The 14620-nt window shown below is 29.4% G+C and overlaps 1 protein-coding gene and 1 long non-coding RNA gene across 2 annotated transcripts; both read left to right on the top strand.

Annotated features, from left to right (window-relative positions):
- Nucleotides 1–1657: 1657 nt before the first annotated feature.
- On the top strand, nucleotides 1658–2598 carry LOC145189742 (uncharacterized). The gene is made up of 2 exons (XM_080066403.2): nucleotides 1658–1971; nucleotides 2140–2598. Exons 1-2 carry the CDS (start codon nucleotides 1727–1729, stop codon nucleotides 2534–2536), a joined length of 642 nt encoding a protein of 213 aa, XP_079922529.2. The 5' UTR covers nucleotides 1658–1726; the 3' UTR covers nucleotides 2537–2598.
- Nucleotides 2599–9085: 6487 nt separating this feature from the next.
- On the top strand, nucleotides 9086–10237 carry LOC149886671 (uncharacterized). The gene is made up of 3 exons (XR_016453080.1): nucleotides 9086–9196; nucleotides 9351–9412; nucleotides 10050–10237. It is a non-coding gene; the product is annotated as an uncharacterized LOC149886671 (long non-coding RNA).
- The last annotated feature ends 4383 nt before the right edge of the window (nucleotides 10238–14620 follow it).

The raw sequence follows: 14620 nt of genomic DNA, 5'->3' as shown, positions 1-14620 counted from the left end.
TTGCTGGCTTTAATGTACTCAAGATAATAAAAAGTGTGTTAGAGTAAGGTGTTTCAAAAGGCCTTAGGTGGCAACTGCACAGAAAAAAGCAACGAAATCAAGATATAAAAAGCTCTAGAGCATTTTTCAACACCAAAACGTTATATTGTCTAACAAATCTTACTTTAGAGAATACATTCTGGCTGACAATGACCGATTCTATTCGGAAGATATTCAAAAGAAGCTCATGAAGTAGGGAGAAGATTTAAAGAAAAATATGGTCGAAAAATACTAATCTAGAAATTGATTTCACCTTGAGGAATCAGCAAAGGTTTGTTATAGAAATTTGGTTTCGATCAATGAAAACACCAACCGTAAGCAATCTTTAAAAGCCGTCTTGCTTCCGTTTACTAGTCAACGTTATAAAAATGTTATAACGTTGACAAGTAAAGCGACATATTTTACTCAGACATGCGAGAGCTCAATATGCCGAACCCGCTCTCGTATTTTCGATTTCAACTACTCTCTTTGCATCCAAAAATATGAATCCGACTAATGCTCTTTAATTGGAAAAATCAAAGGAAACATTTAGACACTATTTTATGTCATTTGAAAAGTTCTTCACCTTTAAAAAAAACACCGTTTAACTTTAGTTAAAAGGAAATAAAAACCGAATTCACTTTAAAGATCTAAAGTTTGGCCGTCTAACATTTCATTTATTATTTCATTTAATATTTCCATTAACATTTCATTTAATCTTTTGTAATCTTATACTTAACTTAACGTTCAAAAAGCGTTAAGAAATAATATTTCAAACGAACGATCCGTAATGATGACGTAACGAACTGTTTTATTGCAAACCTAAGATGTAAAGTTTTACAGCGTTTTTTTTTTCGTGTGCGAATACTACATAAAGCTTAAGGAATTTCTATAAAATTCCTACAGAATCTCAAAAGTCCATAGAAGTTCTTTAGAATTTCTAAAGAACATTTTGTACTGGGAAGCAAAGACATTTTACAAATAATTTTAAAATAAAAAAAGTTGAAACAACCTTAAGAATTGCGTTTATATTTAAGATTGGTGCTTTGATTTCACTCTAATAATCGAGTAATGTAGAGTTTCTGACCAAGTTTTATAGAGTTCTGCTGTGAAAACTATAATAGAGATGCTTGTTGCTGCACCCAATAAATCTTAACCTTTCAATAATATCTCGAACCATTAGACCTAAAGTTAATATATATTTTTAAAATTAACTTTAAGCAGCTGTTAAATCCAAAGACATAAATTTAAAAAGTAAATGCAGGAGATAACAAAGAATAATAGCCAACTATTTAAAAAATATTTATTTGGCCGATCGATAACAGTGATAAATAAAGTGCATTACGGCTGATATTTCAATGGGTAAGTGTGAGCGCATTCCGCTACATTGAAACCCCTCTTTGTTACTACTCCTATGAATAGTCTTGAAGGTTTGTCGAAGGTTTGATCAAGTTAGATATTTAACAAAATTATTTTTTTAATCAAATAAGAAAGTGTAAATTTAATGTAATTGTTTTATAAAGTTTTGTGTTGGTTTTGTAATCAAGCAAACATACCTTTCCAAATATTGATAGCTTCTATCCAATCAAAGTTTTCCATGTATTTAAAAAGAAAAATGCCTAATAATCATATTAAAAGCTGTTCAAATGTATAAAATCCTTTTTTTAATAAGAAACTAATTTTTGTCCAACGGTTAAGATTTGAAAAAATGATGCTCTTAGCAATACTTTTTCTTTTAAACGCTGCAGAGAAATGTTATGCACACGGATATCTCCAAAATCCTCCTGCTAGAAACTCAATGTGGAGATTTGGCTTTAAAACTCCACCAAACTACAATGACAATGAATTGTTTTGTGGGGGTGCAACAATTATGAATGAGAAGAACAATGGCCGCTGTGGAGTTTGTGGAGATCCTTGGCATGTTAAAGATCAACCACATATGGATGGTGGAAGGTCAGAATTTTTTTATGTGCATTATTATCACACTTCACTAAATACAATTTTTTTTTATATTATCTTTATCTATAAGAGTGAATAAGATTATTATTCACTCTTCTAGATAAAGATAATAAAAAAAAAAAATTCGATCTGTTACTATTTTAGGATTTTTTTTATTTTTAGCTTCGCAACAGGAACCATTTCAAAAACATACAAAAGTGGACAAGTTATTGATTTAGAGGTTCTGCTGACGATGAGCCATAAAGGATACTTTGAATTTCGAGTTGGAGATTTCTCAAACACTCAAGTATCAGGCGATTCGATAGGAAAACTGAACGGCCAATTGTTAAAATTGGAATCTGGAGGAACTCAATTTACTGTAACAGAACCTGGAAATTTTTTGTATAAAATAAAGGCTCGCCTACCTTCAGGCTTAAAATGCAAAAGATGTGTTTTGCAGTGGTGGTACAAAGGTGGAAACAATTGGGGTTGCGATAAAGGAACAAAACCACAATGTGGCATGGGATTTGGTCCGCAGGAGCATTTCGTCAATTGTGCAGATATAAGGATTGAGGCATAAAAGTTGAAAAAGTTGTAACTATATATAATAAAGCTTTTTATTAACTAAGTTACTAAAATAAATGAGTTATTAAAAATCATTATAAAAATTGTAATCACAATTAATAGTGTACTTTACATACATACTTAAATGTAATGCATTTAGTGCAAAAAAAGACTCCATTTTCTTTTTAAAATACTATGGAAGTCTTTTTGAAATCTTTTTTCAGAACTGTAACGCTTTCGGCATATGTGATTACAAAAAATAGCCAATAGCCTAATTACTTTTTTAGCAACTGTTCTTTAAAGTCAACCATGTTTTATAGCGTTTTAGATAAAATATTTATCTGAGAAGTTTTTAACTACATTAAGCTAAATCTTCTACGTAACTTTTAACTTAAAATAAACATTTTATACAAATTTTCAGGACTGCATATAAAACAGTAAGTATTTTTACAAATAACTTTGTGCACTTTTATATTAATAAACGTGGTGTGACTTAACAAAGTCCTATGCTTTAAGAAAGTCCCAATTTAAGAAATAACAAATTTCTTGACATGTGCCGTGTATATAAAATTAACATTTAGAGAAAAGAATTTAGTAATTTTAACTAACTAGACATCTAGTTAAAATAGCTAAGTTTATTTCCCCAAATGTTTATTTCATATATACGAAATTTGTCATATTATAAAATAGGTCTTTCTTAAAGCATAAAACTTTCTTAGGTCACTCCACGGTGCGTTAATAAAATAAGTCTCTACCCTGCTTAACAGTATATGATTTCTTACCAAAAAATGAAGGCATTAAATTTAAATGTAGAGAAATTTATCAAGACTGCAATATTTTTCCTCCCTGAAAAAAAATTACATTTGGTAAGTATTCGTTTGACATTTCATCTGAAACACCTTGTTGAAAATTATTGAACAACGAACAATCTGCATTTATTTCTCCTACAAAAATATTCCATCAAACTGTAAAAGGTTTATTATAAAGTTCTGTAAATATTTTACTGTCAACAAAAACGTTTTTTTACTAACATTAACTGAAGTAGACGAGATAAATGAATAACTGAAGTAGACGAGATAAATGAATAACTGAAGTAGACGAGATAAATGAATAACTGAAGTAGACGAGATAAATGAATAACTGAAGTAGACGAGATAAATGAATAACTGAAGTAGACGAGATAAATGAATAATTGAAGTAGACGAGATAAATAAATAACTGAAGTAGACGAGACAAATCATGGTTAAAACAACCATGATGAGCTATATAAAACTGATAGCTAACATTCCAAGTTCTAAGTGCTTTAAAGTTTCTTTTTACAAATCATCCTTCCTTCCCCCTCCCCCGCCCATTCCTTCGAGCATGGAACTGGTTACCTTGCAAACTACTTTAAAAGCAGTTTTAACAATAAAATTACCATAGCAATCAAAAAATCCAGAGAGCTACTTAATACAATAATCTATATTTACATTCCTATCTTTTAAGAAAGGGTAAGACAAAGGGATGGAATGCAAGTAGCATTTCACTTAAGAGGTTCATAGCCAGTGTGTGGGCGCACATTGTAGTTATACAATACAATTTGTATTACATTATCATGTTATGAAAATTTTTTTGTCCCTTCTGGTCCAGAACTGAATTAGTCTGAATCAGAAACTTCTAGTGCCAGCTTTGATAGCAGGATTCCATGATCAAATTACAAATATGTGGACCGCAGCTCATTAACCTAAAAGACTTCAAATATTTTGTCAGAGATCTGAGCATGCCCAAAGGTTGAGCAGAATTCTATTTTCCTGGTTAAAAGAGAGGAGCTTGCTTAAAAGAAATATTTTAATAAATATTTATGGGAAGCATCATGAAGCATTTTTTTGCAATTTTATAAAAGAAGACCAAGTTTGTTATTGCAATAATGTGAAAGAAATCTTTGAAGAATCTGAAATCTCGTTCTGACCGGCATCTTTCCAAAGATAGTTCTACAAAAAACAAGAATCTTCTTCACAACCAAAATAAGTTTTCTTCTCATCTGTTGGCTCATTCTGCAAATTCATTCGAATAAAATTACGAAATGTAGAAATCGTGCTTTAGAGTTTAAAGTATAGCCGAATTTTCATCAATCCATCAATAAACTCCAACGTAAACTCCACACCGTAACATTGCCTCCACCAAATTTCGCTGCTCCTCAAATACAACTGAGTTTGAATGCTTCGCCTTCCTTACTCCATACTTTTTGAGCTCCATCAGACTTCACAATATATCAAAATTTAATTCACAATTCGTCAAAAATTTCTGTTTACATCTTGTTTACATTTTGCTTAGCAAATGCTACCCTCGCTCTTGAAAAATTTTTAAAAAGAACTCCTGCTTTAAATCCACTCTCTTTCAATCGATTTCAAATAGTAAACGGGTTCACTTGAATTCTAAGTTGTTATTCAAGAAGGTTCGATAATTTTGGTGCTGATAAAAATCGGTTTTCCTGTACCATCTTCACAATTTGTCGATCTGGGTTTCGTTTTGCGGTTTGCTCCTGATCTTGAGTGATTTTTCACGTATCCAAACCTTTTTGTGTTTTTTAACCAAGTTGCTGATGGTTCCTAATGCAATTGTTTGAATAAATCGTTAACTAAGTTGCACTGAGCTAGCGACCATTCCTTGGCTATAACTCCCATTTTTGATGGTTTTAATGATAAACCAAACAGCTTTGAAAAATATGTCAATTAATAACGGTTATTCATTACTTCACAATAAAATAACTTCAACTATTGCTTAAAAATATTTTTTTAATTATCACTCAGAAAGCGTTGTTTATGTTCGGATAATTATCCTTTCTTCGAGATTTCTTCAAACTTTAAGCAAAGAAAATTAATTACGGTAATTTCGTTTCTGTTATTTGAAATCTTGATTAAATTTACTTTCAGAACTATAAAAGATTTCATCAAAAATCTGTTACTTAAATAAAGTGTTGCTTTGATAGCAATCGTTTACCCCCTCCTAAAGAGCTACAAAAATACTCAAACTATCCAATGTATTATAACAAAAAACAAATACAAATTGGCGATGAAGTATTTTGCAGACATTTATTTTTACATGTTTTAAAAAAGATGTGAGAAAGAACGGATTAACTAGATAGTATTAATAGAATGATTTAGTTCCAAAGGAGTAATGGACCTAGTGGGCATGCATCGTCCGCAAGACGTTTTATGGACGTCTTACAGACGTCTTACAGACGTCTTACGGACTTATGGACGTCTTACGAACGTCGTGCGGACGATGCATGCCCACTAGGGAGCAAAGCGCTAGCAGCAAAAATTTGAATTCTGTAACAAATCAATTATAGTAAATGGTAAGAATATCTAAGAATGAATTTCAAGCCTAAGGATAATGCTCAAAATATGGTAAAAATGCTGAGTAATCTTAGAGATAACACTTTAAGCGCGATATGAATGGGCAAAAAAATTTATGTTAATAATTCTAGATAAGATTATGTTGTATTTTATGTATATAATTTACTTGCTGATGTTGATGCTGATCTTGGAAATCGTATTAATTTATTTCAAAGTATGACTTGTGATTTGCATAATTCTTTATCAAAAGTTATAAATGATGTCAGACACACATTGTCTTTAGAAGATTTTCGATATATTAGTGAATATCTAAACAATGCACATTTATTATTTTAGAAAAAAAATTCATGATATACAAGGTCTAAATTGTTGAAGCACATATTCTTTATACAAATGTATGAAATATATTTTATATACAAATAAAAGAAATATATTTTATATACAAATAAATGAAATATATTTTATATACAAACAAATGAAATATATTTTATATATATATATATATATATAAAGTATATTTGCAGCTGAATTGATTTAAACAATGAAATTTCTATAGAGAAAGTTAAGAAATGGAAGCTGTTATACAATTATTATAAGAATATATTTCTGAACTTATAAAGAAAAAAGGTATATATTGAGAAAAATAATAGAAATATAGTTATAGAAATATAGTATAATAAGATGATATATACACATGTAAATGTAAGAATATCTGAAGGGAAAAAGAAAAAAATGCAAGAGGCTCTCGTATCAAAATGAAATGTAAAACTTGTAAAAGTAAGAAACTGGAGAAGAGTTTACTTGTTTCCCATAAAAAAACAATTCTGCAGATCAAAATCTCCTTGATTACTGAGCTGTTTGCATTAAACGTTACAAAATATTGTTACAATAGGTTTATAATAGTTGTTTAATCTTCTTAACTTTTTTCTACAGAGTTTAAATGATTTCATTTGTTGAGTCATATCTCTAAGTTCATAAGAATCTTGAAAAATTTGTCTATCATTATTCTTAAAAAGTAAGTTTTCAGTATCTGCAAATTTATTAACTAGAAATTTACTAAGCGAAAGTTTTTACTATACAAGAACTGTTATCATGCAAGATTTTTTAAATCGTTCCGAGATATGGTTTCAAAGAAGCTAAAGAGTTATAAAGTATAAAAAATTCCATTTAACATGAAAACGATATCAAAAATTCTGTTTCTCGTAAAAATAATTTTTACATAATAAAAAAAATGTTAACGGTAAAAGAACCACTAAATGCTACAAAGATTTTTGATCGTTTTTAAAGATAACCTCACTTATGTTTTGAATAACCAGTTACGTTATTCAATATTTTCTCAGTTTTGAATAAGCCAACTGCTTATTCAAAACTGAGAAAGACTGATTTAATTCAACTGTTAGATGATTCCTCTGGATCCAGTGCTTTGCACAGCGACACCTTTTGAGCAAACGAATCAAAAACATACAGCTTAAAAAGAGCCAACGATAAATTTCTGGCATAGAAAGAATTAAAAAGTGCGGCAGAATATCTGTGTCTAACTTGCTATTCAAATTTAAAAAAGCCTCAAATGACTAAATTAATATTAAAAGCCGCTGGTGTATCCAAGGCTCTTTTGGAGGTAAGTGATTTAACTGTATTTGATGATGAACCTGTGACAGATCAAATAGCAAACGAAAAAGTGAGTTTGTATGAAACACTCAAATTGAATCGGATAAGTGACCAGCTGATGTTGATAAGGAGATTAAAAAAACAAAGAGTATAGATATTAAATTGTATTTACAATTGCTCAAAAAAAAAAAAGATTAAAAAAATATACAAAAAACAAGACAGGTGAAAAAACTTTCAAAAGTACAAACAATAAGTAAAAATAAACTCTGCTTTGAAAAATTTTCCGAACGTTTTTATTACTGATACTGATGCAGTACAACGAGTTAATGGCGAAATATATAACTAAATTTAAAAAGTAAAGATGTAAATGACTTGCATATTACAATAAGTGATTGTATTATTGATAATCTCTCAAACTTTAATAGGAATGGTAGTGGATGGTCAAAAATTATTATTCGTTTACAACCCTTCAATTTATTTTTATATTAATTTTTAAATAACGAACTTATGCAGTGGCTGATCAAGTTTAGTGGGAGCCCTAAGCGGTAAAAATAGCTCGGCTCTCAAAGCTAAATTAGAGAAAAAAAACATTTACAAACTCCAAAATATTATAAAAATAATACTTATTACATGTTTTTATTACAAGTTAAATAAGATTTATTTAAAATGAGTTGATCCGAATGTTGGTCTTCTTAAAATCAAAGTTTATATTTTAGTTTGCATAAGTATATTAAAAGTACGTTTAGCATTTAATTTTATTGAAAAATTGATAAAAAGTAATACAAATACTTGATAAACAATCAGAAACAACAAACAAACAAACCGTGTTTAAAAAACGCACGAAGAGGCACTAAAAAGTACAGTTTTATAACATATATCATTTAACACTTTTTAGAAAAAAAATCGCAATAAACATATTTACTTTCTGGTTCACTATTTCTCAAAAGTTACGTTTTTAAACTAGAATAAAGCTGTTATGAAATTTGGTTAAAAGAATACTTTCGCAATTCAACAGTTTTGAGGTGAATCATACTCTTTTATTCACACCGAGGCAAGGGAAACGTAGTATAGATGATATTGCAATCACTGTCAGTTACAATAAGTTCTTTTTTTATTTTTTTAAAGGTGAGAAGTGAAGATAAATGCAAAGAAATTTTGCTGAATTCAAATATTAGAGATTTCCACTTTTCTAACTTTAAGTTAGGTCTGGTAAAATTAGCGATTGTATATAAACTAATGGATATGGGGGAATGTTGTATTTAGTTTCGACGAAAGCCCGATCCAGGGCATTTTAAAAGTACGAATAGTGGAGAGAATTTTCTCAATATATCTAACTTTATAAAGTATATTTAGGTGATTTTCCTTGGCCGGCTCTTACGACAGCAATTTTACGCTTTATAATTCAACTTTAATTTTGAAGAGGATATTGTTGCTAAGTGTGTTTTTAAAAATAATAACTTTTTTAGCCATGCCCATTTTAATACAATTGCATTTAGAAGTCTTTATATAAAGCCGAAAAAGCTAATTATTTGTAAGAATGTTAATTATGATAGCATTGTTTTAAAAGAACTAAAGGGATTTAAATTAACCGGTTTAAACTGGATAAACGTGAAACGTCTAGCACTTTATAAAGAACGGGCAACGGGCAAGATTCAGAGAAAAAAACACAGCTTTGCACGAAAGTGAAAATGCGTTTGACGTTAGTTTTTTTGACTGTTTGCTTTTCACTGGTAAGTAACATTACGGCACCGTAACCTTGCCAGATTTTCTTATATCGCAGCCGTAAAACATTATTGTAAAGTGATGTTTTACGGTAGCTGTAAAATAAAAGATCAAGCTAACTAATCATTATTTGCTTTAAATTCAATTTTACTTTATTACTAGGTGATTGCAAAGCCGTTCTACGATGAAGATTACAATGACAGGCAGATGGATGATTATGAGAGGTAAAGTTACTGATGACAAAAAAGTTTTTTTTTTTTTTATCTAGAGTGTTCTACTAAAAAATGCTCGTACCATATAAAAACGCTTTGACCATATAAAAATGCATTGATCATATACGCATAACTTGCTGTCTACTTTTTGTAATAACATATCTTACTTTTATATACTTTTTATGTCAATAAGACAAACAAAGCGCTGTACATCAAAATAAAAACATTTTTAAGAGTGTATATGTTGCAGCGTTTCATTTTTAAGTTGAAAACTTTTGCTTTTTTTACTTTTCTGAAATCTTCTGATTTATATTTACAGTTATTATTTTAAATGCTATTAGCTAGAATGCAGGAACTATTCAAACACTTTTTTTAATGTTATGGAATCTGTATATGGCTAACTAATTATATTTTCTGACTTTGAAACATAATTCGAGGACCCCAAATAATAAATAGAGATTTATTAGACTCTCTGTAACATTAAGAATTTTAATTTGAAAACATCAGACTTTATAAAACTTCATGGTATATAAATTGTCGCGGCGTATTTAAAATGGCCTTAGATTTATTTTTCTTAAGTTCAGAAGGTTTTTTAATTATTTTCGTAATTGTTCTTGTTAAAGTTTTGTTTTATTTTGTATTTTTTAAGTGAGGATCTCTCCCGAAGGGATTTGCCTTACGAAGGTTACCCAGCTCGTGTGAACGCGAAAAGGAACTTTCATCGTTTTGGCGTGGAAAATATACCAAGCAGAAAACGTGACAACTCGAATCGAAAACAATCGCCCTACTTAACTTTGTATACTCTTTAAATCTTGATACAAAATCTTTTTTGTAAAAGGTTGTTAAAATATTTGTAAAAATGTTTAACATTTTTCAAATTAAAATAACTTTTCAAATATCTACGACCATTAAAAGTCTTGATGATGTCAAAAGCATGATAAATAGTCATTTCGTTCAAAACCATTGTCAGGTAGAGTGCGAGCAAGTGAGCAAGGACTTTTTTCCATGTTTAGTATGTTTACTAAAACATCATCAACTGACCAATCGCTTAAGTTATTCCCAAATTTCTTAAAATTTTGTGCAAGCCTGAGGTCCGTCATTCCCTGTGACCAATCAGGGTCTTAAAATGAGAAATTTTATATAACTTCAAGGCCCAATCCAACTGATCAATCCTTAGGCCTATTAAAAACTATATCATTGTTATCTGTATAATCGAGTAATGAAGTCATGTTTCAGTTGATTAAATAGATTTTGTTGTAAGTAAGCACTACATTGTCATTATGAATGAACCTTTATTTGATATTTACAAAAGGAAAACCTGCAATGTCACAATGCGTTACAATTTTAGTAACCAGAGCATTCAATTCTCTTATCCAGGTCAAGAGCATTAGTTTTAAATTTAAACAAGGGTAATTTGTTTTTAACGAAGCCTCAGTTGATTAATAGCACTTTGTGATTGTACGCATGCGCAAATTTACAGGCAAATTTTTGAATAGGTTTAGGCCCTATCAACGAATGAAATTTTGCACTTGCAACCATCTACTGACATACTTCTCAAGTTCATTGGAATTTTTCTTCCTTCTTTGAATTAGTTTAACGATAACTCAGTTGCGTAACTAAAGACTTAAGATAAAAGAAGCAACATCCAAACGTTCGTTAACATTTGTTGGGAAAGATGAGTAGTTAGCTCTAAGTGATTTGTTTACATTTTTTAGGCGATTAGCTTTTAGAACTAAGCGCCCAAAAAATATCCGGAATATTATTGAATCATTTGATTTTGAAATATTTCAAGAACCACTCAATCGATTTGATGATTATTTTATAATTTTTATGCAAATTTATCTCCATTTGCATTAAAGCTTTTTGAAAATATCTTTGAGTTGAAATTATATTTTTTCAATTTGTCTACTAAATACAAACTTAGATTTATTAGATACTATTAATTTCTTTGCATTTATCTTTGTTTCTCTCCTTTTAAAAAAGTAAAAAAAGAACTTGTTATAACTGATAGTAATTTCAATATCTACAATATTTTCTTCTATTACCTAGGTTCCTCTTCGCTTGGTAAGAACAAAAGACTAAAATTTATTTTAAAACTGTAGAAATGCGAAAGTATTCTTCTGAAAATTTTTCATAACGTTTTATTCAGCATTTTTATTTTTTCTCTAATTTAGTTTTGAGAGCCTAATTATTTTAACCGCTTAGGGCTCCCATTAAACTTGTTCGGCCACTGCACAAATTTGTTTTTTAAAAGTTGATATAAAAATAAATTGAACGATTATAGGCAAATAGCAATTTTTGACCATCCACTACCATCCTTATTAAAGCAATATTCAAAACATTTTTATTTCTAGCTTTTGTCGATATAAATATATACACACACACACACACACACACACACACACACACACACACACACACACACACACACACACACACACACACACACACACACACACACACACACACACACACACACACACACACACACACACACACACACACATATATATATATATATTTATATAATAAAGTAATTCAGCATCTCTTTCTAAATACATCGATCTATCTCAGAACCATCTTAATCTTTGTTTTTTTTTAGAAAGACAATTTTTTGCTGTTGATCCTACAGATTTTAAAAAAGATTAAAGATTGTTATATATTTTGCCATTAACTCGTTGTACTGCATCAACATCAGTAATAAAAACATTTCAAAGCAAAGTTTATTTTTTTTATTGTTAGTACTCTTGAACTTTTTTTCACCTGTCTTGTTTTTATATACTTTTTTTATCTTAGATCCAGAGTAGGCATCTAACAGTTTAATTAAATTAGTCTGAGAAAGTAACTGGTTATTCAAAACATAAGTGAGGTTATCTTTAAAAACGATCAAAAATCTTTGTAGCATTTAGTGGTTCTTTTACCGTTAACATTTTTTTTATTATGTAAAAATTATTTTTACGAGAAACAGAATTTTTGATATCGTTTTCATGTTAAATGGAATTTTTTATACTTTATAACTCTTTAGCTTCTTTGAAACCATATCTCGGAACGATTTAAAAAATCTTGCATGATAACAGTTCTTGTATAGTAAAAACTTTCGCTTAGTAAATTTCTAGTTAATAAATTTGCAGATACTGAAAACTTACTTTTTAAGAATAATGATAGACAAATTTTTCAAGATTCTTATGAACTTAGAGATATGACTCAACAAATGAAATCATTTAAACTCTGTAGAAAAAAGTTAAGAAGATTAAAGAATAATTAGCTACAAATATAGACCTATAGTAACAGTATATTGTAAAGTTTTACGTAAATAGCTTAGTAATCAAGGAGATGCTGATCTGCAGAAAATGCTTAAGAAAAAAGAAAAGATTATGTCACCATACATTAAGAAAAACTTTATCAAAAATAAGGTGTTACTATGATAGCAGATTTAAATATGAATATCTTTTAAGTGAAGAGTATCACTGAGCCAACTTGTGTACAAGATGTTGCTACTAAAAATTACGTTGATAATATTAGATTGTTTTTGAAAAAGACTGGTGGTACAATAAGTGGTTCTTTAGTCATGGGAATTAATAGAATAGCATATTTATCAAATCCTGTTAGTGGTATAGGTGCGGCTAATAAAAATTACTTTGATGAAAACTTTGGGAAATCTTTCATCATCATGACAAAACAATCCATTAATTATGCTATAAAAAAATGGAGCTGTTTTTGGACCTTTGAAAAGTTTTTACAATTCTGAATATGATTATTTGATGGTTACAAACCCAAAACCTATGACAATTTACGATATTGATTCAACAGTTCGAGAGCAACATACAAAAGCTTTCTCGCCATCTTAATATACAGAAAGAATTTCAGGCATCGAGCAAATCAATCCTGAAACTTTTGAAGATGATGAATCATGATGATCATCAGTTACAGATTGTGCTGCTCCAAATATAGTAACCACCATTCCTGTAAAAAGCGTAGAAATGACTGTAGCGCATGCTGATGACATGGAGCCTGAAATATTTATAGTACATGTTGAAACAAGTATGTTAAACAAAGTGTCAGCGAGCAAAATGTCAGCGAACAAAATGTCAGCGAGCATTGCTTCTGTAATCTCACCTGAAGTTTTGAAACCTTATCCAAAAGCATCTGCCAGAAAAAATAGTGTAGAAGTAGGCAACTAAAAACAAGACTTAAATTCGTTTATCCAAAGCAAACTAAACTCTAAAGCAAACTAAACAACAAAAAAAGTCTCCAAAAAAGAAAAGAAAAAGAGGGTAGCTAAGAACTAACTGCTTAAGAATAAATAACAATTTAAACAAAAAGCTGCTTCACAACATGACTTTGACAAATGATGATAATGTAAAAGAAGGTTTGTAGTCTTCATAAAAATCTTTACAATCTTTTTAAACTTAAAATTGTGCATTCTTATGGTCTTTATAAACTTCATATGTAACATATATAAATTGGATAACATATCATGTATGTAGCATTTAGCTGCCATACATACGACTTCGCATACAGCTACTATATATACGATTTAGGTCAATCTTTCAATTTACTGCTATACTTTAAAATACTTCCATTATTTTAGATGTTTTATATAATATACACTATTAGGCTTCGACTAAATTATTTACAGCATTTAGATATAAAAGCATTAAACATTTAATTAATGTCACTCATATAAGATCATTGCGCCCCAAGTCGGAGATCGTAGTACCCCTTATGTTGGGTAGATTAATTTTTTGAAAGGGTTGTTGTAAAGTTAAAATAAATCATGTTTATCATTTTTTAAATTAAAAGATTTATATATTCTAAAAGCCAGATTGCTCTACTTGTGTTATGTATTTTTTAAATTAAAAGATTTATATATTCTAACTCTACTTGTGTTATGTATTTAATAAGTTTTTAAATCCATTTCGGGTTCTTAGCATTTTAGAAAATACACTAATCAGTGCGCCTCCATCTCTCCTATCTTAAGTCGCAACAACCTAAAATTAATTGTTAAAAACCCACATGCTACTTTAAACTATTATATTTAAAATCTAAAATTTACAAAAAAACGTTAATTTACAGAACAATTTATAAAATCGTTAAAATAAAAAAAAAATCCTGGTAAAAATCAAGACATATCCATGCACTAAATCTACCTTTATTCGACAATCTTCTTTGTCTAACCAGTTATAAAAGTTTTTTTGATTGACATTGTTTTCCAATTAT

The sequence above is a fragment of the Hydra viridissima genome, unplaced genomic scaffold (assembly GCF_058129835.1).
Source record: "Hydra viridissima isolate aposymbiotic clone 2 unplaced genomic scaffold, HvirCarnegie_v1 scaffold_6, whole genome shotgun sequence".
Lineage (NCBI taxonomy): Eukaryota > Metazoa > Cnidaria > Hydrozoa > Anthoathecata > Hydridae > Hydra > Hydra viridissima.
This window is presented reverse-complemented; position numbering and strand designations above follow the sequence as displayed.